Source organism: Canis lupus, chromosome 22 (genome assembly GCF_011100685.1).
Source record: "Canis lupus familiaris isolate Mischka breed German Shepherd chromosome 22, alternate assembly UU_Cfam_GSD_1.0, whole genome shotgun sequence".
Taxonomy (NCBI): Eukaryota; Metazoa; Chordata; class Mammalia; order Carnivora; family Canidae; genus Canis; species Canis lupus.
The window spans coordinates 4,988,223-5,014,164 of NC_049243.1; the positions used below are offsets into that span (position 1 = coordinate 4,988,223).

Here is a 25,942-nt window from a genome sequence, read left to right on the forward strand (position 1 = left end):
CTACTGGCCTGTAATCATATTCAGCTTTTTTGAAAAGATCCAATACCCTGAACGTTCGGTGGGGAAGAGTCTGGATCTTAAAGTCCTCGTGGTAGGATGTAGAATGAAGGGTAGCTGTGGATTTTCAAGGCATTAACACCAGAAGAGTCATTGTCTACACCCCAGGGAAGGAGACCACCAGGCATCGAGGGCCTCCACAGCCCAAGCCTGGAGTATCATCCCCTCTGCTTGCAAGAGGTTTGCTCTGAGTCACATCCTTAATGGCTCTGAGCAACTCGGTAGAAAACAGGAGGCATTAGGGCTGTGCTGGGGGAAGGGAGGCGGGAGATGGGCACTTCCCAGTTGCTGACGGAGCCCGGCTCTGCGTGCTGTGCTCTACACGGCTTCCAAAGCCCCTCAAGTGTGATCAGACCACAGAGGCTCCCAGAACAACACATTCACTAGATCTGGAGTGGTCTCGCCTGCTGGCTTCCCGTGAGAGTTTACCAGGCCCGAGATAGTGAGAAGAGAGCCACTGGGTCCCTGCCCCTGCCTCACTGCTGGATTTTACCCCCCAAGGCCACAGAAAGGGGAATCCTATGCTCTGGAGAAGCCCTTGGGCAAATCAGTGTATCTGCACAGAGAACAAAGACAACCTAAAGGAGATTTTGACTTGACAAAAGATGTCATGAGAACTCCCTTTGGGGCTCCTGTGTGGCTCAGTGGTTGAGCATCTGGCTTCGGCTCAGGTCATGATCCCGGGGTCCTGGGATCTAGTCCCACATCGGCCTCCCCACGGGGACCCTGCTTCTCCCTCTGCCTATGTCTCTGCCTTTCTCTCTGTGTCTCTCATGAATAAATAAAATCTTAAAAAAAAAAAAAAAAAAAGAACTCCCTTAAATGGTCATCTGTATTTGAGGCTACTTAATTGGCTTCTTAAAAACACAGTCCTCTTTAGAATACATTTTCAGAATCAGCCTTTATGGAAAACTTTGGAATGGTACCCCCAGAACATACAGGGATTCCTGCTGGTTAGATGCCCTGCAGTGACTACTTTGTACCAGGAAGGGGACACAATGAGCCGGAGCAAGGCTTCTTCCTCGTCTCATAGAAGTTTAGCAGGATGGCTTCTTAAAAACTCTCAGGGGTTTTATTTTTGCTTGGGACTCCTCTGTGTTTTATGTTCCTCTTCTTCAGGCAGAAAGGTCTGGCACCAAAGATTGCAATAGGAATGATGTTTTCGATTACACGTTGTTTTGGATTAACTGTTCATTCAGGTGTTTGGAAGTCATGTGGTTTTGTCCTGTTGACGTACTGACACAGTCGAGGTGAAGCTAGGAATCTGGGTCCCGAGTTTCCAGTTTTCCTTTACCCACTGTGTCAAGTTGCAAGGAAAGTAGGACATGCTCAAAAGAGTCCCTTGGCAATGTGATGCTAGGTTACAGATGCCGCCCTGGTCCTGGCAGTTATATAACTGGGCATCGATACAGCGAACCTAAATACTGACCAGCACACCACCCCCACGTCTCAGGAGTGGCTCCAGCCCGTGAGCATCTCGCTCTGGGCCAGGCCGCCTTTTTCCGTCCCTTCTGTGGCTTTTCGTCGTCAGTCAGGAAACTCCTCAGAGAAAATTCAGCTTACAATTTTGCATTTATTTTTAGAGAATGTATTTCCTTCTGTAAATTCTACAGCACTGTGTTCTGTTGTAACCTCCTACCGACAGTCTCCATATTCCAAATTTAGGGAACTTGAATTAGGTGCTTTTATTCTAAGCAGTCATTATCAGAAAACCTCTTTCACTACTGGTCTGGAAAATACCAGCCTCCTCTAAGCTGAGACTCAAAACTCAACTTGACCTCAAGAAACGAGCCGGTCTTGTGGCTTTTTGCAATTTGGGGAGGGGGGAGGGCGGTTCTTTAGTTTTCTTGAGTCTTTAGAAATAATCTTGCAAAAGTGAACGACCGGTACTTTCTCTGGCCAAATGTCTTGGGATTTAATAGCTATTGATTTAATGAATGTAAGTGCTTACAGGAAAACTAGCAGCCAAATGTGACTTAGATGAATGGTTTGAGTCTGTCTTCTTAGATTTATGATTTCGGGCAGTGATTCAAAAACAGGGTCTGAAAATTCACCACTGATTTGCAAGAGACCTTAACATGGTTTCTGGGAGGGCATAGTTGGATGATGCAGTCATTAACAAGGGAGAAAAAATTACAGCGGCATTTATTCAGCCACAGAAGGGAGGCAATCCTACCAGGTGCGACAACGTGGATGCACCTTGAAGGCATCATGCAAAGTGAAATAAGTCAGACAGAGAAAGACAAATATCTGATCTCACTCATATATGAAATCTCAAAAAGTTGGGGATCCCTGGGTGGCTCAGCAGTTTAGCGCCTGCCTTGGGCCCAGGGCGTGATCCTGGAGACCCAGGATCGAGTCCCACATCAGGCTCCCTGCAGGGGGCTTGCTTCTCCCTCTGCCTATGTCTCTGCCCCTCTTTCTCTCTCTGTGTCTCTCATGAATAAATAAATAAAATCTTTTTAAAAAATCTCAAAATGAAAAAATAAAGAAGAATAAAAACAAAACAACTAAAATTAAACATACAGAAGAAGAAGGAATCGGACTTGTGGTTCCTAGAAGTAGATGGCGGGGGCGGGGATTTGGAGGAACATGATCAAAAGGTCCCAACTTCCAGCTGTCTGATAAATCCTGGGGTGTGATGGACAACACAACGGCTGTAGCTCGCCTTGCCGTGTGGTTTTGAGATTGTTGAGTGTGTGCTGTCATCATAAGAGAACGTGTTTCCCCATATTCTTTCCTTCTTGCTTCTTATGGGACCTGCTCGGGAGAGTGGATGTCCGCTGAGCCTCTTCTGAGGGTATGGAAACCACCCGATCGGGCCATACGTCTTAAACTCACACGGGGATGTGTGTCAGTGATTTCTCAGTAAAACCGGGAAAAACTCAAGGGGGCCGCCCCCCACGCAGGAGCGGTAGAGCGGAACCCAGAAGCAACAGGCCTTCAGGCGCCCCATGCTCAGCGCGTCCCTCCTGCAGCAGGTTCTCCCGGGACCACAGCCAACGTGCTGCCAGTAATTTGCAAACTGAAACCCTCCTCTTCCATCCTTGGGAACCTAACATTGTGAGAACCCGTACCTTCGAGCGTGCGTGAAGTGGGTATAGTTTTTTTCCCAGGCAAACACATGACTGTGTAAAGTGCCTCATCTTGGATTCCAACCCCGGCCGTATCCTCCTTAGACGTGGTGTGACCTGCATGTTCTTCATCGCCTTCGCTCCCGCTTCTCTGCTTCGGGAACATGCTGCCATTGGCACGTTCAGTTCCATTAGTTGAGGGGTTTCTTCTCGGTTACGGCCTGTGGCCCTGTTCGTGGTACCTCCGTGGGCTTCTGGCTCTGCTCACCAGCAGCTACTTTTAAAGCTCCGGCCTTGTTTGGGGAACTTGTACACAGACAAAGCATTCCATCTCATCGGAACTTCAGTGTTCCTACCTATAAGGGGAAGGAGTTGTGATAAACCATTTCCCGAGTTCCTTCCACCTCTAAAAGTTTGAGTTTCCAGGACTTACTGCTCTTTCTGATAGTAGATGAGACCCTCTCCAGATCGCTATTCATGCTGGGCCCAAACAACACAGTGTCATAGCAACCTTGGCTGTTGACTATTCCTTCTCCAATTCACCTTTTTTAAAAGGTGTGTATTTTAGAAAGAGCATGAGGGTGAGGCGTGGGGGGAAGGAGAGGGAGAGGGAGAGAAGCTCAAGCTGACTCCCCACTAAGTGTGGGGCCTCAGTGCTCCATGCTCAGGGCTCTCTGCAGAACTCAATCTCACATGATCTTGTGATCATGACCTGAGCTGGAACCAAGAGTTGGTCGCTCAACTGACCCAGCCACTCAGGCGCCCCATCCAATTCCCCTTTTGAAATAAATTTTGCTTTAGCTCTTAAATCATGGAAGGATTTTGGATTTTTAAAATGTGACAGCTGTCTCACTCCATGGCTTCTCCAAGTCGATCTTCCCCATTTATGAATCTCTCAGAAAAATATAGTTATCCAGATGCTCAGGCTTTCCATCTTGACCTACTTGCCATGGTTTAAAAAAAAAAATCACATGGTTTTAGGGACGCCTCGGTGGCTCAGCGGTTAAGCATCTGCCTTTGGCTCAAGGCATGATCCTGGAGTCCCTGGATCAAGTCCCACATCAGGCTCCCTGCATGGAGCCTGCTTCTGTCTCTGCCACTCTCTCTCTCTCTCTCTCTGTGTCTCATGAATAAATAAAATCTTTTAAAAAAATCACATGGTTATTAAAATAATGCTTTTTTTCAACCTCCCACCCCAAATTCTTTAATTTAAACAGGCCATCCAATTTCTCTGCTAGCTAAAACATTCTCTCTGATTTTTCATTATACCATGATCTTTAGATTTTCTTTCTCACCTAATACTGTAACTCTTTCATTTATTCTTTGGCCCTGCTTTTGACTCTTAAAGCGTAGTCTACTTTTTGCCTGTATTTGGGATTTTTCTCCCATCTCTTACAGTGTCTACCATCTGAAACTCTATGTCAAAGGATAGGGCTAGGGGCACCTGGGTGGTTCAGAGGTTGAGCATCTGCCTTTGGCTCAGGGCATGATCTTGGGGTTCTGGGATCGAGCACTGCATCAGGCTACCTGCATGGAGGCTGCTTCTCCCTCTGCCTCTCTCTCTCTCTCTCTTTCTCTCATTGTCTCTCATGAGTAAATAAATAAAATGTTAAAAAAAAAAAAAAGGATACTGCTAAGTTTAGACTCAGAGATTCCATTCATTCTTCTTATCCTTAACATTGCTTCATGCTTTCAGGGCCCCTAGATCGGTATAGATGTGCCTCAGCTGAAATGAGGAGCAGCGCCTGGCTTGTAGGAGGCATTCAGAAAATATCTGTAAATGAATGCATTTCTCTCATAATCCCATGAACATCCACGAGCCAGGAAGTGAAAAGACACTGAAAAACAAGAAAGGCCAGCCAGCTTTGGGGCTTTAGACCAGATTTTATCAAAGATCTTGTGAACTATGATGGAGGAGAGCCTTCTCTTAATGTATATAGGGAATATTTGTAAAGGGAGAGTCAGGCTGATTTAGTCACAGGGATTTAGTAAAAGGTACAAAGTCAAAGCCTTGATTTCCTAACACATGAAAGCACGAACTTCCTAGGATACCTACCTAGGTTCTCTGTGCCATAGTTTTTAAACCTCCCACGGAGTATGCACGTTAGCTGGCTAATGAATAATTGGTGAGCAGTCGTATGGGAGGACAAAAATGAATACCTAACACAGGTGTGAAGACATCAAACCTGCATAGATAGCAAGGGTGAAAAGAAAAGAGCTGAGAATTAGCATCCTGGCTGCTCTTCTCCGTGGCTGTGTGATCTGAGGGATGTGTGCTAACTTCTCTGAGCTTCTGTTTCCTGTTGGACAAAGTGGGAATATATATCTTTCTGCCATCGGATTTCATCGAGGGATATTATAAGAAACACAGAGCTTGGGCAGCCCGGGGGGCTCAGTGGTTTAGTGTCGCCTTAAGCCCAGGGCGTGATCCTGGGGTCCCGGGATCGAGTCCCACGTCGGGCTCCCGGCATGGAGCCTGCTTCTCCCTCTGCCTGTGTCTCTGCCTCTCTCTCTCTCTCTCTCTCATGAATAAATAAATAAAATCTTAAAAAAAGAAAGAAAGAAAGAATTATAGTTACATGTAAAAACACCCCATCATCCACCCTTTCACCCCCACTCATTCATCCCTTCCCCACCAGGAAATCCAGTAAGCTGTACTGGAACTCTGATTTGGAATATTCTGGTGTGGGGCACCTGGGTGGCTCAGTGGTTGAGCCTTTGGCTCAGGGCGTGACCCTGGGGTCCTGGGATCGAGTCCTGCATCGGGGTCCTCCCAGGGAGTCTGCTTCTCCCTCTGCCTGTGTCTCTGCCTCTCTCTGTGTGTCTCTCATGGATGGATAAATAAGATCTTTAAAAGAAAAAAAGAAATATTTTGGTGTGATTTAGCCAGGAGCATGGAGAATAGAATTTCCTTTCTGTTTCATTCTCTTTCTATCCGCTAGAGGGCAGCGCAAGGACAGGGAAATTAACTCCTTTCTGGAAAAAAAAAAAAAAAAAAGAGCACCTAAAAAGTCCCTCAGGTTCCCATAGATGAATTATTAGCGGGTCAGGTTCCCTTCCTCCTTCTCTGAATATTTAGAGAATTTGAAAGCTCCCTTTAAAATGATAAAAGTTGGATCCCTGGGTGGCGCAGCGGTTTGGCACCTGCCTTTGGCCCAGGGCGTGATCCTGGAGACCCGGGATCGAGTCCCACGTCGGGCTCCCGTGCATTGAGCCTGCTTCTCCCTCTGCCTGTGTCTCTGCCCCTCTCTCTCTCTCTCTCTCTCTCTATGACTATCATAAATAAATAAAAATTTTTAAAAAATTAAATAAAATGATAAAAGTTATCTTTTGGCTTGGCCAAACATATTCATTTTAAATGTGAACTTGACATCATCTCTAAAAAAAGATATTTATGTAAAAACTGAGTGTCACCGTTGTGTTTTGCCGTGTAACACGCGACTCCAAGACTCAGTGATTTAAAGCAACAATTGTTTTATCCCATGTCTTGATTCTGCTTGTTGACGAGGCACACAGCCAGGTGATTTTTCTGCTAATGTGATGTGACAGGGACTGTGGACATCCAGGGTCTCCAGTCAGCTGGGATTTCCAACGCGGCCTGCCCTGGAGCATGGCAACTGATGCTGGCTGCCAGCTGGGGGCCCAGCCGAGGGACTGTTAACCAGAGCACCCAGTCATTGGCTTTTTCATGGGCTTTGGGTGGCCTACAACATGCCACCCACCGCTCTCTCCACGCCCCTTGCAGAGGCAGACGAGAATCTTTCATTGGCTTCTTCATGTGGCTTGGACGTCTTGCAGAATGGAACTGGGTTCCTAAGAGGGCGCATCCTAAGAATGAGCATCCCAAAAGGAGCCAGGAGTTTCCAGTCTCAGACAAGGCTTCTGCTGCCTTCTCGGTGGTCAAAGCAGACACAGGATCAGCTCAGATTCAAGGGGAGAGAAATCAGCTCCGGCTCCTGGGGTGAGGAGCCATCTGTATATACAGGAAAGGAGAAAGTGGTGAGAGCCAACTGGAGACCACCACATGGACGGTTAAGAATAAGGCTATTTCTTACATGTTGGAAAGGTAGTTAGAAATCATGAGGGAGGCAGAGGGTTCTTTCTTCATTTAATAAATGAGGATTGCTGCTTAATGTGGTAGTTTAGGAATTAAGATGCATGGGGGCATCTAGGTGGCTCAGTGGTGGAGCATCTGCCTTTGGCTCAGGTCGCAATCCCAGGGTCCTGGGATTGAGTCCCGCATTGGGGTCCTCCCGGGGAGCCTGCTTCTCCCTCTGCCTGTGTCTCTGCCCCTCTTTCTGTGTCTCTCAGGAATAAATAAACAAACTTAAAAAAAAGAATTAAGATGCACAAAAGTCATTCCTTATATTCTTTTGCTTCTGCAGATCTGTTGCCTAAAGCAATAAAAATGGCCAGAGGATCAGTGTCCGATGAAGAAATGATGGAGCTCAGAGAAGCTTTTGCCAAAGTGGGTGAGTACACCGGGCGGCTCAAGCCACACAATTCTCCTCTTGACTGAGTAGCTTCGGGACAGATTCGATGAAATGGTAACATAAGTAAAATAGGGCCAGTGAAAGGAATACGGCGGCATTGGCCAGAGGAGCTGGGGGGACTTAATTTTGAAAGGTCCACTTTAAGAAAATTAGTTCTTTATCAAAATATGGCCTGGACCCTTTCACACCTGCAGCTCTTCTCATATTTTTTGTCTTGTCTGCTTTCTTTGATTTCCTGGTTTTTCTTTGTAGCTCTAAGCTTGTGACTTATTTTCCCATCTGTTCCTATCAAAGTCCCTTCAGATTCTGCTTCCAGGACCTGTGTCGTGACATGATGACTCACGGTGGTTGGGAGCGACACCGATGTGCATCTCTCATAGACACGGGCCTCCCGTGAGACCCTGGCTCTTGCATGGGGTCAGGCTCTGACCCCTGAATGACTGCCTCTCCCGCGCACTCCCCTCCCATCTCGCCTGCCCTCACCTCCTCATCCCATTACCTGCGTTGGGTCAGCACGTCCTTGCCTTGCAGATACCGATGGCAATGGGTACATCAGCTGCAATGAGTTGAACGACCTGTTCAAGGCTGCTTGCTTGCCTCTGCCTGGGTACAGAGTGAGAGAAATCGCAGAAAACCTGATGGCTACAGGTGATCTGGACCAGGATGGGAGGATCAGCTTTGATGAGTTTATCAAGGTGAGTACGATACAAGAGATACAGGAGATACAAGGAGATGCATCTGAAACTTAGAATTTGAAAAAAAAAAAAAAATCCAGAAATACGTTGCCACCCTCCTTGCTTCAACATCACGTATTCCCCCCTTTGTGGTTTTCTTGATCACTTGATTGGGTTTCTTAAAAGTACACTACGTTTCTGCAGGTTTTTCATGGCCTAAAAAGCACAGAGGTTGCCAAGACCTTTAGAAAGGCAATCAATAAGAAGGAAGGGATCTGTGCGATCGGCGGTACGTCGGAGCAGTCCAGTGTCGGCACCCAGCACTCCTATTCAGGTAGGCGGTCCCCGTGGGCGTGGAGTGGAAGTGGGGTGGCTGCTGGCATGCGGAGAGCCTGTGGGTGGGTAGTAGGAAAGGGGGCCATATGGAAAGAATCTGTACCTTCTGGGGTTATGTATTCTAAACCTGGTGTTTAAACCTAAGACAAACCAAGACAGAAGCCAACACGAGTTTATTGACTAATTCTGATCCTAATTCTGAGCTAACACTGGATAAATCTCAGTAGTATTTAAAAAATACATTAAGGCTGCAAGAACTCTTTTGTGAATCTTACGGATAAAATGAACTACTCGAGCTTCTATTTCCTCCAAACTTCATGATTCTTCTCAATGCCTAGTCAAAAAAAAAAAATTGTATTTTCACTGATTTGGAAGAAAGTTGTATATTTCTTCTGAAGGCTGCCGTCCAACAGCCTTAAGGGAAATTAAAAGTTCAGACAGGGTGGTGATCCAGCAAATCCCAAGCTGAGTTCTTCAAAACATTATCTGATCTGAAGAGTAAGTCCATGGTTGAGTATGGTCAGTAAATTGTGAACACGATGTTTAACCTCTTACGCTTAAAGCCAGAAACTATATAAATAGGCGTTATGAATCTTCAAGGCAGTGAGGTGCTGTGCAGTGCTTCTCAAACTTTTGTGACTCAAGATTCTTCTGAGGGGACCCTATGGCTTTCAGTGACACGCTATGCCGGCTGTAAGGCATAACTTGAGGGGTTTTTTGTGGTTTTTTTTTAAAGATTTTTATTTAATTATTCATGAGAGACACAGAGAGAGAGGCAGAGACACAGGCAGAGGGAGAAGCAGGCTCCATGCAAGGAGTCTGACACAGGACTTGATCCCGGGACCCCAGGATCATGACGTGGGCCGAAGGCAGATGCTCAACCGTTGAGCCACCCAGGTGTCCCAACTTGAGGTTTTATTAAAATTTCCCAAATCAACTTCTGGCAGCTTTACTGATAGGAAAGAAAGATTATATCACAAAAGATTTTTTTTTCATAGCAATTTCATTATAATTGTATCAAGAAACTCAAAGATATTACAGGGGATTATCTGTGATCATCCCACATTTAAATTGGCTGGGCTAAAGGCAGCCTGAGTTTTATCCTTAGCATTAGATCATCTTCAGATATAAATTATATCTAAAAATAAATAAAAATAATCTTTATTATTTATATATATTTATATGTGATAGTTACATATGATCTCTCTCTCTCTCTCTCTCTCTCCTAAATATGCCTGGCATATATTTTATGACCTGGAGTGAATAGAGATTCTGTGCCTATTCCCCAAGTCACCTGATATTTTTTTAATGTCAAAAAATGTGAGATGATAGGCTAAGGGACCAGATCATATCTCAATGTCTCTCCTGGGCATGACAATCTGAGATCTATGTGTATAATTTGGTTTATGAAAAAATAAAAATAAATAATTCGGTTTATGTCAGATTTTCATTTTGCAGATAAGTCATTTTTATCATTTACTTGCAGAGGAAGAGAAGTATGCTTTTGTCAACTGGATAAACAAAGCCCTGGAAAATGACCCCGACTGTCGACATGTTATTCCAATGAATCCAAACACGAATGATCTCTTCAGTGCTGTCGGGGATGGCATTGTCCTTTGGTAAATAACACTTGGTTTCCAAAGGTTTCCCTGGAATTTTCTGGAATACTAAAAATTCATTGTATTATCCTAGGCCAACTTCCTTTTGGTGCTCAGCTGGATCTGAAATGCTTTCTGGACTTTACTTAGCACATCCTTGAAAAGCAAATTAATTTCAAAAGCAACTTATAATGAGAAATGTAAAACTAGTATTTCTTGGTTGGAGGAGAGGGATGCACAGCATAGAGACAAATACAGATAGAGATGCAATAATACAAGGCCTTAAGCAATTATTTTTGGACTATATGCCATTTGGCTTCATCTGAACATGACCTACCATGAAAATAGATAGATTGATAATGGCAGCATGATAATTGAAGAAATCCAATGCAAATCCTTAAGTAAAGGGACTTTTGAGTAGTACATACCAATGCTGAGGACACCTAGGAAAGGACGAATGTTTTTGTCTGCAGAAGACCTCTACACAGATGGTCATGATGGTGTCTTTGAAATGCTTCGGTGGCTCTGGCTTTAGTGGCTTCTAATGCCATTGTGAGGCATGGCATTGGTGAAGAGCCTTGAAATGCCCAATCTCAGGTGGGCACAGGAGTTGAAGAGGAAGCTGGGTAGACGAGAGACTTAGAACCCCCCTCCCCTGCTCTGAGCAGAACAATTCTGCTTTCTAGTATTTTATTTATTAGAGTTCACCCTGAGATTTCATTTTTAAAACTTTCAACTGCCAAAAAAAAGACATAAAAAATATAGCCTACAGGATCAAGTCCTAATTCCCTAGGTTGGCACCCCACACACTCCATCATCTTTCCTCAGTCTCCTTCTAGCTTTACCTCCCAAGACACCTATGACTCAGGTACCCCCCAGGATACTGAGTGAGTGGCTGCATTAGTAACTGAATGCAACAGCAACCAGACTTAACTCTTCCCCATACACATCTTGCTTCTAACTGCAGCTGTGGCTTTGCCTTTTATTTTTCTTTTTGAGAACACCGTTCTGCATCCTCTCCTCCTATAGAAATCCATTTACACTAAAGGTTTCTGGTCTATTCCACTCCCTCAGTGGTCTCTCCCTTCACCGGGTTCTTAAAGCACATATTTGCAGTCCTTTGGAGGCCATTATAATGTAACTTTTCATATCCATATATTTTGTCTCTATAATTGCACGATAAGCTTTTTAAGAGCAAGGTTACTACACATGTTCTAAAGTCACCCCTGCTTCCCATCATCTCCCAGTGGTGGGCTTCTAGATCACCAACAGTTTCAGCTTTTTCAAATCATGATTTATGAGTTTGCTTTGCCTGAATTGCAATAAAGCATCTTTTATTGAAATATATGTATGCACACACATGACAGAGGTATGGAAACGCATCTTTAAAGAACACCACAGAAAAGGCAGTTGCTTAAGAACTGTGAGGAAGAAATGTTAATGCTGACTTCTCATAAGAACAAATAGCCACAGTCGAGTTTACTGTTCTTTGAATTTGTTATTGTTCCTTTGGATTTGCTTTTTCAACTTCCTTTCTTTAAATAAGATGGAGGTGGCCTTAGGAAATTTATTGTCTGTGCCCCATTGGAGGTCAAACGAATGCCAAATGAGTAAAAGCAGTTCTTCATAGATAATAATAGCTTACTTTAGACATCTGGTCAAAGTATTAGACACCTAAGTGGGTGAAATTTCTTAAGTTCTGATACAACAGTGACTATAGCAAGATATAAAACATTTTAGCGTCCAGTTAGTTGAAAGTATAGAGTTCCACCAGGAGTCAGATAGAAACGTAGACATTGCATAAGCTCAGAAGTGTACAAGTAGTCACTTCTACGGTGGGGACAATTTTTCACAGCTGAGAAAGTGACATACTCATGAAGGATGTGCCTTAGCTTTCTACCCAGAATTTCCTTTTTTAAAAAAAAATTTTTTATTTATTCATTCATGAGAAACACAGAGAGAGAGAGAGAGAGAGAGAGAGAGGCAGAGACACAGGCAGAGGGGGAGCAGGCTCCATGCAGGGAGCCCGACGTGGGACTTGATCCTGGTTCTCCAGGATCACACCCTGGGCAGAAGGCGGTGCTAAACCGCTGAGCCACCCAGGGATCCCCTCTACCCAGAATTTCCTAATATGCTCAGGAAACCAGGGTGATTTGGTACCTTTCCAGGTGCATGAATAAAGTAGGGTCTTTATTTCCTGCCTCGATTTATTAGTATGACTTCAGGAACATTAACCTTTCCCATAGAGAGTTTGAATCTAATCAGAATTGCATAACTGATCTTGCTTCAAAACCCTGGATCACACAGATTATATTGCCATCTTATTTGCTTATGGTATTGCTAGAATTTGAATTCAATGTCACTGGACTCTGTTATTCAGAAGCCAGCTTTCCTTAATTCACTTGCTTCTTTTTCAGTAAAATGATCAACCTATCCGTGCCAGACACAATTGATGAAAGAACCATCAACAAAAAGAAACTCACCCCCTTCACCATCCAGGTATGCTCTCTCTCTGTTACCAAACTATAAAGTTGTGCTTGGGATGAAGGAGCCCTGGAACTGCAGAGCCGGCCTGTTCCAGGTGTTCGGGCATTATTCCCAAACTCAGCTCTGCGGCCAGTGATTCATCATGACTAGTGGGGATAGAGGGAGACACTTTTGTTTTATCTTTTATTCATTTAACAGGGAACCGGGGAGGGGGATGTCAGTGGGGAGTTAGTAGTTGGGCGCCATTCTTTGTTTTGGCCACCTGGGAATAAAATTCACATTGGCTAAAGTTTTAACTCAACTTTCCCTAGCAATTGATCTTTGAGCCAATGCCAAATATGCAGCATTTTAGCTGAAAAGATAAGCCTTTCTAAGAATTGGGGGGGTGAGAAACGGGAATTGCTCTGGCAGCCTCACAGTGGCATTGGCCACAGCCACCAGTGCGATAAATATAACTTGGTTTTAGGCCTTCAATTTGTTGATTAACTGGAAGACTAACCAGTAGTAAGTAAGCTGTATTTCTACATTATATTCCAGTGTTTCGACGTTACTATTAACTCTCTTACTCAGGAAGCATGTCTCACTGCTTAAATCATGAACAATATGTCACGCTGCTCGATTGTAAGCAGCGCTGTGTACCTTTCAAATGGAAATGGGAACACTGATTAAACATACATGAATGCGCTTTATGTTAAATTTAATCTTGATGTTAAATTTTAATATTGGCCATAAGCAGAAACAATATTTTCCATTTGTCATTTGAGCTCTCCACTAGGGCAAAACCCCACTTTTCTGGTAGTCCCCTTTCCAAATCACTGGTGGCCTGTGTTGTGTTTCTAACTTGCCCTAAAGACAACTTCTATATATCTCTGCCTCTGATATCTTCTTTCAGGACCCAAGAGTAGTATACAGATTCCAGACTGAAAATGTCATTGATTCTATCCCAACCCCATATGAGTTGCATTATATACACTGTTAATTATAAGAACATGTAGTCTCTACGTCTGTGCATGTGTGTGTGCGTGTAGGGGTGTGTAGACTTACGGTCCCCAGATATTATGGATACTCATTAAATTGTCTTAGTATCCTTTCCGGGAATTTGATTTCTGCCTTTGTCGTTGCCCTAATGACATTCCCTTAATACCTGATCTGAAAGTCAAAACGCTGTTTTGTTACTGTCTTTAATGAGCTTGATTTATATCGACAGTTGTGTTATTAATCATGGCCAGTGACAAGACAATGACAACCCTCAAAGGTACCCCTGTATGTGTGGCCAGTGGGGATGTTGAGTGTGTAGGCTCCATCACAGAGCAGAATGGAAGGAAAGGTGTGAGACTCATTTGTTTCATCTAGGCCAGGATGGGCTTCCAACTCAGGGTGCCCATTTGATCCAACAGGCACCGTCTAAGCCCAGTATCTGGGTTCCCAGATTTTTTTTTTCTTGCACTTGTCAAAATTTAGCAAAGACCATGCCTCTAGACCTGTGAGCTTTCTAGAAGCAAAACCTTGTTGTCAACCAGTAATCATCCTTTGACATCTACGAAGTCAAAAACAACGTTTGTACACTTTCTCTCCCTCAGGAGAATCTGAACCTGGCTCTGAACTCGGCCTCAGCCATCGGCTGCCACGTGGTTAACATCGGGGCTGAGGACTTGAAGGAGGGGAAGCCTTACCTGGTCCTGGGACTTTTGTGGCAAGTCATCAAGATTGGATTGTTTGCTGACATCGAACTCAGCAGAAATGAAGGTCCGAACAAAGCTGCAAATGTTGATTAATGGCGTGGTTTTTTTTTTAAGATTTTATTTATTTATTCACGAGAGACACAGAGAGGCAGAGACCCAGGCAGAGGGAGAAGCAGGCTCCTTGTGGGGAGCCCGATGTGGGACTCGATCCTGGGACTCCGGGATCATGCCCTGAGCCAAAGGCAGACGCTCAACCGCTGAGCCCCCCAGGTGCCCCAATGGCGTGGTTTTTTATTAATGCTTGTGTTGGGGGCCGTGGGAGGAAGATGTCAGGAATAGTCAAGCTCAGAATCCTTAATTTTTGCAAATTGCAGTTACATCGAATCTGTTTACATTAACGTAAGAGTTTCCATCCACACCAGCCAGACTTTTTAAAATGACAGAGCAAAAAGCTTTTTATGACCACAGACTAATCGCAATGATTGTTTAGAACCTAGAGCTCTGTCTGGCTGTCTGGGATCCAACCTCAAGAGCCTTTCTGGGCTCACTTTGCCTCTGGATGTTTTGTAACAAGTAGACTCCTTTGAACTTGTATTTTATGAAGTGGTTCACGTTCATATACCGAAGGGATGGCACCAGGTCAGGAGAAAGTTGGTCTATTTACCAAGACTGTGGAAGATCACGTGTAGGGTTCCAAAGCTCTCAACTAAGTATTGGAGCTGTCAGTCGAACTCTGTCTGCTGTCCACATCCTATCTACATTTAAACAAGTACAGCCCCATTGTTGAGACAAAAGTAGGACATCGCCATAAGAATCATACAAAAAAACCAGTTAACCTTTTTGTTTCAAGTAGAGAGCCCACTAACGTGAAATCTGTAGCCAAGCTCTAATCTTTAGTTATATGTACATCTAAATTTATATCCCCAAATCACCATAACTAGCGAAGAATCCTGAGTTGCCGTTTTGAAACCGGTATGGGTCAAACATAATACAGGGGAGAGAAAGCAAACAGGAAACTTAGAACCCACGAGAAACAAACTATTGACCGACAAATGACGACCTCCAACTCAATTTAAACCTTCTAGCTGAGCAGACCATGGTTATTCAGCTGGGAAGAACGGAGGAAGGGGTTGACGACACTTTCTGAGATGCTATAATTATGCAAGTAAGCATTCAAAATGTAAAATCACCTATGGGAATAGGCAAGGAGACAGTTGTGCTCGTTACAAAACTGATCTCTTAAAACCAAAACTGTTGTCGTAGGATGGAATGTGGGCTGACAGGCCCGGTGGCGCATTCTGAGCCCGATAGTCCTGGTTTCTCCCGTGGCTTCTGCACGGTTCTCAGGCAAAGCACCGAGATTCACCGGTGACTTGTCTCTTCCACCTGAAAAAGTGAGGCTAGTAACTAAGCTCGCAGCACCTTGCCTTTCTTTTCAGGGAATGATAATAAAGTGTTTATTCCACTGGAAGGGCCCTAAGTCCCCCCAGCCCGGAGAAGTGGCATTGCCCTCTCAGGTCTCCTGTGGAGCTCCAGCGCCCTTCCCAGATCCAGTATTTATCTTTCTTCGCCTTTGTCCTTCCCCAGCTCTGATCGCCCTTCTGAGGGAAGGGGAGAGTCTGGAGGACCTGATGAAACTGTCCCCCGAGGAGCTGCTGCTGCGGTGGGCTAACTACCACCTGGAGAACGCAGGCTGCAACAAAATCAACAACTTCAGTACTGACATCAAGGTAGGAGCAGTGGGGACAGGCCCAACTGCAGCAGAGAAGGGGACCCGGGATGCTCAGGGAGAGAAGACAAGCTCTAGAGCTGTGTTCAAGGTGGCTGGTGCTGTGGCAGGCGCTCTATCCTCTCACGCACATCTGTCTGGAGTCCCAGGGACCACAGCGGCATTGTCGGGGGCAGATGGGTCCCCTATACACACCTGGAGTGACAGTGTCAGCAGAGGAGGGGGAAAGAGCAAGGGATAAGACGAAAGGTAAGACTTTTTCAAGGCAGAGAGTCTATGTAGGGAGGTGAGGTCCTGATTCTATCAAATTTCCGGGCGCATCAGATGGGAATCTTTTAACAAAATTCAGTGAGGATTAGACTTCTACTTACACAAAGAACACCAACCCGGGGGTCTGCTGCATACCAGGCATCGTCCTGCCTGCTTATACATGTACTGGCTGATTTAATCCTCACGATTAAATGGCCTTTGAGACAAAGATGATCATTTCCTCCTTTTCCGGATAAGGAAACTGAGGTTAAAAGAGAATTCACGTAATTTGTTCCCATTCACATAGCTAGGGAACGGGGTCAGGATTCAAATCCAGCGCTCAGCCTCCATACCGCCTCTCTCAAACAACCTTGGAATTTCTTGAAAGGTTTCCATTTGTAGAAGCCAGAGGTGTTTTATTTTTTTTAAGATGTTTAATTTATTTATTCGTGAGAGAGAGAGAGAGAGAGAGAGGCAGAGACACAGGCAGAGGGAGAAGCAGGCTCCCTGCAGGGAGCTCGATGCGGGACTTGATCCTGGGACCCTAGGGTCACACCCTGAGCCGAAGGTAGTTGCTCAACCGCTCAACCGCTGAGTCACCCAGGCATCCCACCAGAGAGGTTTTTGAGAGATGATGATTCTGGAAACCATCTGCAATGGAAATGTCCCCCAGGGCGTGTAGAGGGGGGCAGGCGGCCCTACAGCAGAGATGCAAAGGGGGAAAGGCGGAGGGAAGCATGCCCTGTGGTTTTCCAGGCTGTGAATAGTTTCATGTCGAGGTGAAAGAGCTGTTGGCAAGGAGGGCAGGTGGGCCGAGAGGCAGAGAGCTTCGGAGCAGCATGCGAGCTGGGGGTGCAGCAGGAGAAGAACATTTCAGGCTCCGCTTTCTGAAAAGTTAAAGAAACCTTCTCCAAAGAGAGAGAGAGTCAGAGGAGAGGTCATGTGACTCCCCAACGAGTCACCCAGGCCTTACATATTCCTTTGGGTGACAGCTCCCCCCTGCTGTGGATTCAATGGCTGCCTGCCGTGCATGGTGCTAGGTAGATGGAAGCTTCTAGATGGAAAGTCCCCCATTCCTGAGCACCTAAGCTGATAATGCCAAATGCATTTTTCTAGCTTCCACTGGTTATTGATAGCCCAGCACCCGCAACCAAATGGGGATTTAACAGGAACTGGGCAGCGAGGTGGTCCTCCTTTGTGCTCAGCAGTGAAGCTCTGCACGTTTTCAGCCAAAATTTTCCAGCTTTTCAGCCAAAATTAAGCTGCTTCATCGGAACCATAAATTTATCTGATTTCTCATCACCAAAAAGCTGCGTTCTTACATAATAACCGTAGGAGCTGGCACGCTGAACACACACGGGGGTCGGGCCTGACAGTAGGTGGGGGCAGCTGCCTCCTGCCTCTGAGCATCTGGCAGCTTTGGGAGGTGCCCTTAAGTCACACAGGTCAGCGGAGGTGGGAAGAACACCCACCTTGGGGTGAGTGGGAAAGGCTTTTTAGGGTCAGATGAAAAGAGAGGAGCCCTAACAAAGTCAAGCAGATGTGACACCCAGAGGCAGATCTTGTTTGTGCCCAACACCTGCGGGGAACTTTCACTGGCTTCAAAATAGCTGCAGGCACCAGGAAGAGAGGGGTGGGGGGGCAGATGAAAACCGGTTTCCCCAGGTGCAGCCTCAGTGGCTGGCTTTCTCTTGTTCCAGTGTCTCTCATGTCACCAGTGGGGAGCACCCCCATGCCCTCCCGTCCCCCCACCCCCGGGGCCCCATCCAGTCTTAAAAAGAGCCACAAGCTGATTTTTCAGCCTTTAAGAGACGTTAGGATGCTTTTAAAAGGATTTAAATAAACGACCTGAATATTTGCATGCTTTTGCTGAATGAACACAGATTTGTAATTTGAAGACTAGGACTCTGAGGATGCTTTTCATGAGTAAGCGTATTTGGAAATCTCAGGAAACGTGAGGTTGGATATCTGTATCCAATCTGCTATCACTAAATTTAACCATTTTTTCCCCACCGCCTTGATAAATATTAAGTGTGCTTGTCATCTTAATATCTCCTTTACATAGAGACTGCTTGTTAATGCTTCAAACCTTCTGTCTTTGAAATCCTTATTTTTCTTTTGCTGATTGTCCATTTAACTGTGTTTTTAAACTCGGCTTTAAACTTCTGCTTCCTTTTTCTGTCACTTTTTTTTTTTTAATTATACCTTAGCTGACTGACTTCTACAGCAATATAAAGGTATATATATTTTCCTGTATACAATTTAATACCTTTGCATAAGTAATTTTTCTTCCCTAAGAACAAGAGAATAGCATTTGCTTCTATAGCCTGTATTTGTGTATATCCTGTATTTGTTATACTCCTTTTAAAAAGAAAGTCCAATATGATATGTAAGCAGAGAAATAGAAAATCCAAATTAGTGAGTGCTTCCAGCTTTGTTAATTAAGTTGCATTTTTGAATGACAGTCAAATAAGAAATATAATATGTTTGCTTTGGGGAAATTAATGCCGTGCTAAGTATGTAATTAGTTGTGCTATTTTGAAATTGTAATTTCTTAATTTCTCACAGGACTCAAAAGCTTATTACCACCTGCTTGAACAGGTGGCACCAAAAGGAGATGAAGAAGGTATTCCTGCTGTTGTTATTGACATGTCAGGACTAAGGGTAAGGCCGTGTCCCAAGTTGTGTTTAGAGAATGTGACTCTGCCTTTGTGTTGGCAGTTCCACGGCCCCGCATGACCCTGACTCTGGGCTCCTGTGAGTCCACGTCTCTGCCGAAAGCCCTGGTAAAACTGTTAACAACTGTTAATGGTTTTGGGTGATAACTGTGGGAAATTGCATCTGAAAATAGATATTAGGGAAGGAAAGAAACTAAAACCGCTCAAATGCCACACACCTTGCCTCAAATGCCTCCAATGAGCTGATGTTAATGTCAACTCATCCCTGAGTGACAAGTCCGTGAAATGGGTAACGTGCAGGGTCATCTAGTAAAGCATTATATTAATAAATCAATCAATTTAAAGTTCTGTTTTCTGAAAATTGGCGGTTTCATAGACTCTCAAAAGAGTCTTGAAAACGGCGGACCACATTTCAACAAAACTTCTGTACGTGTCACCATTCAATAGACTCAACGACACAAGGAGGTACTTATGATGTTCATTTTTGGATACCTGAGTCTTATTTCCGGAAATCGGTGGGATAATTATACAAATAAATAGATTCTCACTTTAGCGATGAAAAAAACTGAGTCTTAAATGGATTAATTAATAAGTCCAAGATCATATGATGGGTTATTGGAAGTTATTTGATCCAAGGCTGGGATCCTTTCCCTCTGGTACTAACAAGGGGACAACCCCACCTGCTGGTGCTATGTACCAGGTACTATGCCAGGCACGCTGCATACACTGCCTCTGACCCTTGCAGACATCACTAAGCTAGGTGTTAATAACTGTTTTACACTTGAGGAAGCTGAAGGTCAGAAAGGCTAATGATGCTCTCACGGCCACAGAGCCAGTACATGGCATAGAAAGGATTTAAGCCCAGGATGCCTCCAACATCCACCCAGCCACAACCCTACCTCACTACGTCATTGGGGGGTAATAGACGAAAATGACTGGGTGCAGGTTGTGTGGAGTTCTTAAAAATGTCTGGTTTAAGAGTTCTTAAAAACAGCCCCAGCATGGATCTGGATGATGAAACTGGTTTTGCCACCTCTTTAATACTGACCTGGAAGAGTTGCTTTCTCCGTGCTTATGTCTCACTTGATATCATTAGAGTTAAAACCAATGAGCTAATGTTAAAGTCAACTCATTCCTGAGTGACAAGTCTGTGAAATGTGCAGTGTCATCTAGTAAAGCATTATATTAATATTAATATTATATATTAGTAATATTATACACAATATATTATATATTATAATATTTATATTAATAAATTGATTTAAAGCTCTGTTTTCTGAAAATTGGTGGTTTAATAGACTCCTAAAAGAGTTTTGAAAACAGTGGACCACACAAAACTTTATCTCCTAGTAAGAGCCTACCTACAAAGGACTAGAGGTTTTCTAGAACTATTTGAATTGCCTTCCAACATACGAAGTCCTCAGTCTGAAGTCTGCAAAGGCCAAATTGCACTAGGCAGCTGGACTAACATTTATTTTGTTTGAGTCCCAAGTGTACCAACTCCGTGTGAGAGGAGTGGCTATACCAATCAGAGGGTCTCTACTGATGGGTGTAAATATCTTCGATGAACTGAAAAAAAGGGAGTATGACTTATGACAGTAGCTTCATCGTTGAAAATAATTAAGACCAACTGAAATGATAAGATTATAGGATCTACTGAATCTCTTTAAAAACAGGACAACCAAGCATTCATCCGACATGGTTCTGTACAGAGAGAAGAGACTCAATTTCTCAATTTCTGGGACATTTGGCCCTTGTAACTTGCTGATTTCAGTTCAGGCAAATATAAGTAAATCATAAGTGGCGATTAAGTGCCTCTCGGAGGTTAGACACTGAGGGTTTCAGTAGGTTTCCCATTTCTTCATGTTGCTCTTGCCTCCTCTGTGCAGGGACAGCCTTGCCCCAACCTTGACGCGCCTCTCTCGTTGCAGGAGAAGGATGACATCCAGAGAGCAGAATGCATGTTGCAGCAGGCAGAGAGGCTGGGCTGCCGGCAGTTTGTCACAGCCACAGATGTCGTCCGAGGGAACCCCAAGCTGAACTTGGCTTTCATTGCCAACCTCTTTAATAGATACCCTGCCCTGCACAAACCAGAGAACCAGGACATCGACTGGGGAGCTCTTGAAGGTAACTGGAAATCTCTTGCTCAGAGGTTTGGAAGAGCATTCACAATTTGAATTCAAGGGCCGCTCGAAATTACCCGCTAAGCAAATATCAACCCCTTCCATGTTGGGGAAGATTTGCAAACAGGTCATCAATTCCCTGGCATATAACAAAGAGAATAAATAGATTAATCAAGTCAATTACAGCCAAGCAGGAATAATCAAATACCATTATATCACATCCATTATACATAAGCTTCATCCATTATCAGAATTAAATGTTTTAGGGAAGGAATGCATTTAATTATCAGATGAAATAAACCCTGAGTTCCAAAAACCTAATTTATGTACTTAATGGATGCAGTGTGCATTCCTCACGGCAAGAGATTGCAGCCACTCATCATCTAAAAGTGTTCAACTTAATGCTAAGAGGGGCTTATTAGTGAAGTTTTGGTTTTTGTCTTGTTTCTTTGATTGGAATTAGGGAGGGGGGTGGAGAGCTGAGTAAAGTTTAGACGCAGAATCCCTGGGCATTGTATTTTGGGGATTAGGTGCCCTGAGATAGAATGAAAAGCATGTAGCTATAGTCAGGTCTTCTTTTTTCACCACAAATTAGTCTCAATATTGAGACAAAAAAAAAATCAAGATGGAACTAATATTCAATGAATATCACCAAAGAAAGGAAATCCAGATTTAAAGTATTGATTTTTTTATCCCCCCTGCAATGCTTTACCCGAGCTAGAAGGCAAAATCAATCCGTATTCCAACAGGGCCTCATTTGTATTGTTTGATAAATTGTGGCCAGGGGTCCAGGCATTTTGTTGACTACCAAGTATATACATCAAGCCCTCTAATCACCCACTTCCAGCTGCCTCTAGAACATCTCCATTTGGTTCCTTTGCTATCACTTGAAATTCAGCATATACAAAACAGAACTGATCATCTCTCCTCCCTCTCTCTCCCTACCCGCCTCCCACCCATCTCCTTTAGAAACTCTCCATTTTCAGTAATCCTACCACTTTTTTTTTTCCTTTAGTCACCGAAATCCTGGGTCCCCTTTGATATTTTCCTCTTCTTCACCCCTAAATCTACTGAATTAGTAAATACTAATAACTCTTCCTGCAGAATGGCTTTTAGATTGTTGTTTTTCCTTACTGCTTTCTGGACTCTTATTAAATCATACACCAACCATTTCAATAGGTCTTCGGGGCCTGTTCCTCCATCTATCAAGCATTTGAATGTGCCTGTGTGCTCTTGCCATACGCCATCCCCTCTGCTTGTTTAATTTAAATGCATATTGCCTTTCAGTAATTTTGCACACTGCTGCCAGGGACATCACAGTACTGCCTTCATTATATCTCTGCCTTGCTCAAGAATTTATTATAGTAATAAAAAAAAAAAGAGCCTATAATGACTGGCATTGTCTAATATATCAACCAAAATCTGGTGGTTGGCATTCAGAGGGCCCCAGTTCTGGTTCCAGACACCAGACAGCCTTATCTCTGACTATTGCACAGATGCCTGAAAAATGAATTCCTAATGGTTTTAATACAGACCTTGCCTGTCGTTCCTTTTATGTCCCTATTTATGCTGTCTCCTCTTCCACTTACTATTGCCTCAAATCCTCTCCTCTTTCCTGTCCAGATTTTACTAGCCCTATAAAGTGAAACTTAAACTCCACTCCCAAACTATTCTCTCTCCTATTTCAACTCAAATAGTGAATATGTTTATCTCCTAGTGTAGCCCTGTGGCTTGTGTGATCTTGCTTTGATGCCTAAAAGTCTTGTTTTTCCTGAAAGAATGTAAGGTTTTGAGGGTCAGCTTTAAACTGCTGCTCCACACAGGAGAATAGATGCTATAGAAACACTCGCTGAATTGGAATAGAATAGAAAAAATGAGGGACACCTGGGTGGCTAAGTGGTTGAGTGCCTTTAGCTCAGGTCATGATCCCGGGGTTCCAGGATCGAGTCCCACATTGGGCTCCCCGCAGGGAGCCTGCTTCTCTCTCTGCCTGTGTCTCCACCTCTCTCTCTCTCTCTGTCATGAATCAATAACATCTTTTTTTAAAAATAAGAAAGAGTAAAAAGGAAATAAATGAACCCAGAATAGCAATCCTCATCCAAATCCATTAAGGTTTTTGAATTAAGTTTTTTCATTTTGCATTCAGTTTTTATGATAGTCTCTTTAGATAAACTTTGATCATTTAAAAAAAAAAAAAAGGCACATCTTCTAAGAGGCCTGAAGGATAATGGGTCTTCATTAACTTAGGTGAGACCAGAGAGGAACGGACGTTCAGGAACTGGATGAATTCGTTGGGCGTTAACCCTCGAGTCAATCACTTGTACAGGTAAGGCCGTGTGGGGACTCATCTTTGATGCGCGACACCAAGACCTTGGAAGATCCCCAGGATTTCTTTCAAATATCTCTGCGGCGTGTGATTTTCTCCACAAATGTGTGCATCTTGATGAGGAGCGTTGAGCTGCAGGTGTTGGCTCTTTAGCTGAGGAATGCACTTCCGCACATCACCCTTGCTCTGTGCTCAGGACAAAATCAGGACCCAGCAACAAGACACATCTACTACATGTTGTAAGCCTGTGACCTGCTCCTAAGCAGGCAAAGCCACACAAAACAAAAATGTGAAGTTTAGGGTGACATTGCTCCTATGCCATTTGTTGGAGCCGTATTTCTTTTCCCGGAGGCAGCGTGCTCACACCTGGGCCCTAGGTGCTCACACCTGGGAGAGACCCAGAGTAAGTCTCTTCAATTTCTCTGAGTCACAGTGTCTTCACCTCCAAAGATGGAGCTGCTAATACCAATTCTGTTGGGTTGTTGCAAATGTCCCTCGTGCTGACGTACAAGGAAGCGCCTGCCCGCCGTAGGCCCCTGATGAATGGCAGCTCTCTGAGAATTGTCTTGTGTTTGTTTTTTGTTCAGTGACTTAGCAGATGCCCTGGTCATCTTCCAGCTCTATGAAAAGATTAAAGTCCCTGTTGATTGGAACAGAGTAAACAAACCACCATACCCCAAACTGGGGGGCAACATGAAGAAGGTAAACAGTGACTCCCCAGATGTTCCAACAGGCAGGTGAAGTCACCAGCCTGCAAGAGCTCCCCGTGAATACTTTATTAGGAGGCCAAACTTAGATAAGTAATGTTTATCCAGGGATTAAATTATGGCACTGCAATCAGAAGCCTGAATGGTTTCATTAAAGTGAGTCCATTACTTCAGTTGATTACTTATTTATAATTCCAAGTTGGATGTCTTTAAAACATTATGATGTAAAAATTCTAATTAAGATAATTAGAGCAAGCAGAGCTGCAGGGTTGCTTTTCCACCAGCAGGATCCTTATTCTAATTTTCTAAAGAATTAGAGCCTTGTACTGATGGTTGGACTTGTACAAATAGTTTGTCTAATGTCAACACAGTGGGAACACATTGTTTTGTAAAAGCAGCAATGGGGTTGGCACAAATATTTCTCACCATTCCTTGTCTCTTTGGCTCTTAATGATCCAAGTGTAGCCGCGGGAATACCTGTCCCACATGTGCATGTAGAACGGAGAATCCAGATTTTCCATGACAATCTCCATGATTCCGCTGTTTTAGGAATATCATGGGCAGGTGACTGAGCAGGGCCCTCTGTAGTGCGAGAGAGCTGAGCCAGTGTTCATACTAATGAATTCATTTTGGTTTTGCACTTAGAGAACACTGTGATTTTTTTTTTTTTTTTTTTTGGTGGAAGTGAGGGGTTCTATTTTTTAAAAAAAAGACGGAAAATTCTTTGACTAGCTTAGAATCCTAGAATCAGGCAAGATTTAAGAGATCATTCGGTCTGACAATATTTATTTCATTTTGTTCTCTTATCTGGTATCTCTCACGATAGACATGATGGCATTACAATGTTTTCCTTCTTGCTCATTGACAGCTGGAGAATTGTAACTATGCAGTGGAGTTGGGGAAGAATCAAGCTAAGTTTTCCCTGGTTGGCATCGGGGGACAAGATCTCAATGAAGGAAACCGCACTCTCACACTGGCCTTGATTTGGCAGCTAATGAGAAGGTAATGTAACTCAGGGAAATGACTTTTTATTGAGTATATTACTGACCTGGAAAAATACCAGCAAATTGTCAGGAATGTGATTTAAACCAGCAGGATGATATTTTAAGCTAAACTTAAAACCAGAGGAGTGTTTTGTTATTTTCCCATTATTTTTATTTCCCTTGCAGGTCTTTAAGTATTCTTTCAGGTATTGTAAAACTCTGTTATTAGATTCCTAAACATTTCAGATGGTTTTGTCCTCTTAATGAATCACCCGGTTTTCATTATGGCGTTGACCCTTTTTATTCCTGGTAATATTTTTTTTGAAATCTACTTTTTCTGATGTTGGTATAGCCACTCTTGCTTTCTCTTGATTAATTTTAGCATGACATCTCTTCTTCCAACCTTTTATTTTTATATTTTTGTAAATTTTGTAAATAACAATTATCTTTTAAAGAGGATTTCCAGGGATCCCTGGGTGGCGCAGCGGTTTGGCGCCTGCCTTTGGCCCACGGCGCGATCCTGGAGACCCGGGATCGAATCCCACGTCGGGCTCCCGGTGCATGGAGCCTGCTTCTCCCTCTGCCTGTGTCTCTGCCTCTCTCTCTCTCTCTGTGACTATCATAAATAAATAAAAATTAAAAAAAAAAAAAGAGGATTTCCAAACAAGGGGAAAATGTGCTATACTTACCCGTTTGCCATTTCTGGCACTTACCTTTCCATGGTGTAGTTACAGATTTCCATGTAT

The 25,942-nt window shown here is 43.9% G+C and overlaps 1 protein-coding gene across 8 annotated transcripts in view; it reads left to right on the forward strand.

Annotated features, from left to right (window-relative positions):
* Window positions 1-25,942, forward strand: part of LCP1 (lymphocyte cytosolic protein 1) — a 106,085-nt gene that overhangs the window by 67,121 nt on the left and 13,022 nt on the right. For 5 of the 8 annotated variants that reach the window (XM_038569540.1, XM_038569543.1, XM_038569544.1 and 2 more), the window contains 12 exons: window positions 7,517-7,603; window positions 8,156-8,319; window positions 8,503-8,632; window positions 10,121-10,253; window positions 12,650-12,731; window positions 14,300-14,465; window positions 15,989-16,131; window positions 18,948-19,043; window positions 20,989-21,184; window positions 23,428-23,506; window positions 24,094-24,208; window positions 25,082-25,215. In XM_038569540.1, coding sequence (XP_038425468.1) covers window positions 7,540-7,603; window positions 8,156-8,319; window positions 8,503-8,632; window positions 10,121-10,253; window positions 12,650-12,731; window positions 14,300-14,465; window positions 15,989-16,131; window positions 18,948-19,043; window positions 20,989-21,184; window positions 23,428-23,506; window positions 24,094-24,208; window positions 25,082-25,215 — 1,502 coding nt within the window. In that variant the 5' untranslated portion in view covers window positions 7,517-7,539. Of the gene's footprint in view, window positions 1-6,876; window positions 7,093-7,516; window positions 7,604-8,155; window positions 8,320-8,502; window positions 8,633-10,120; window positions 10,254-12,649; window positions 12,732-14,299; window positions 14,466-15,988; window positions 16,132-18,947; window positions 19,044-20,988; window positions 21,185-23,427; window positions 23,507-24,093; window positions 24,209-25,081; window positions 25,216-25,942 lie in introns of all 8 variants that reach the window. The other 3 variants (XR_005376213.1, XM_038569538.1, XM_038569539.1) reach the window with 1 other exon arrangement.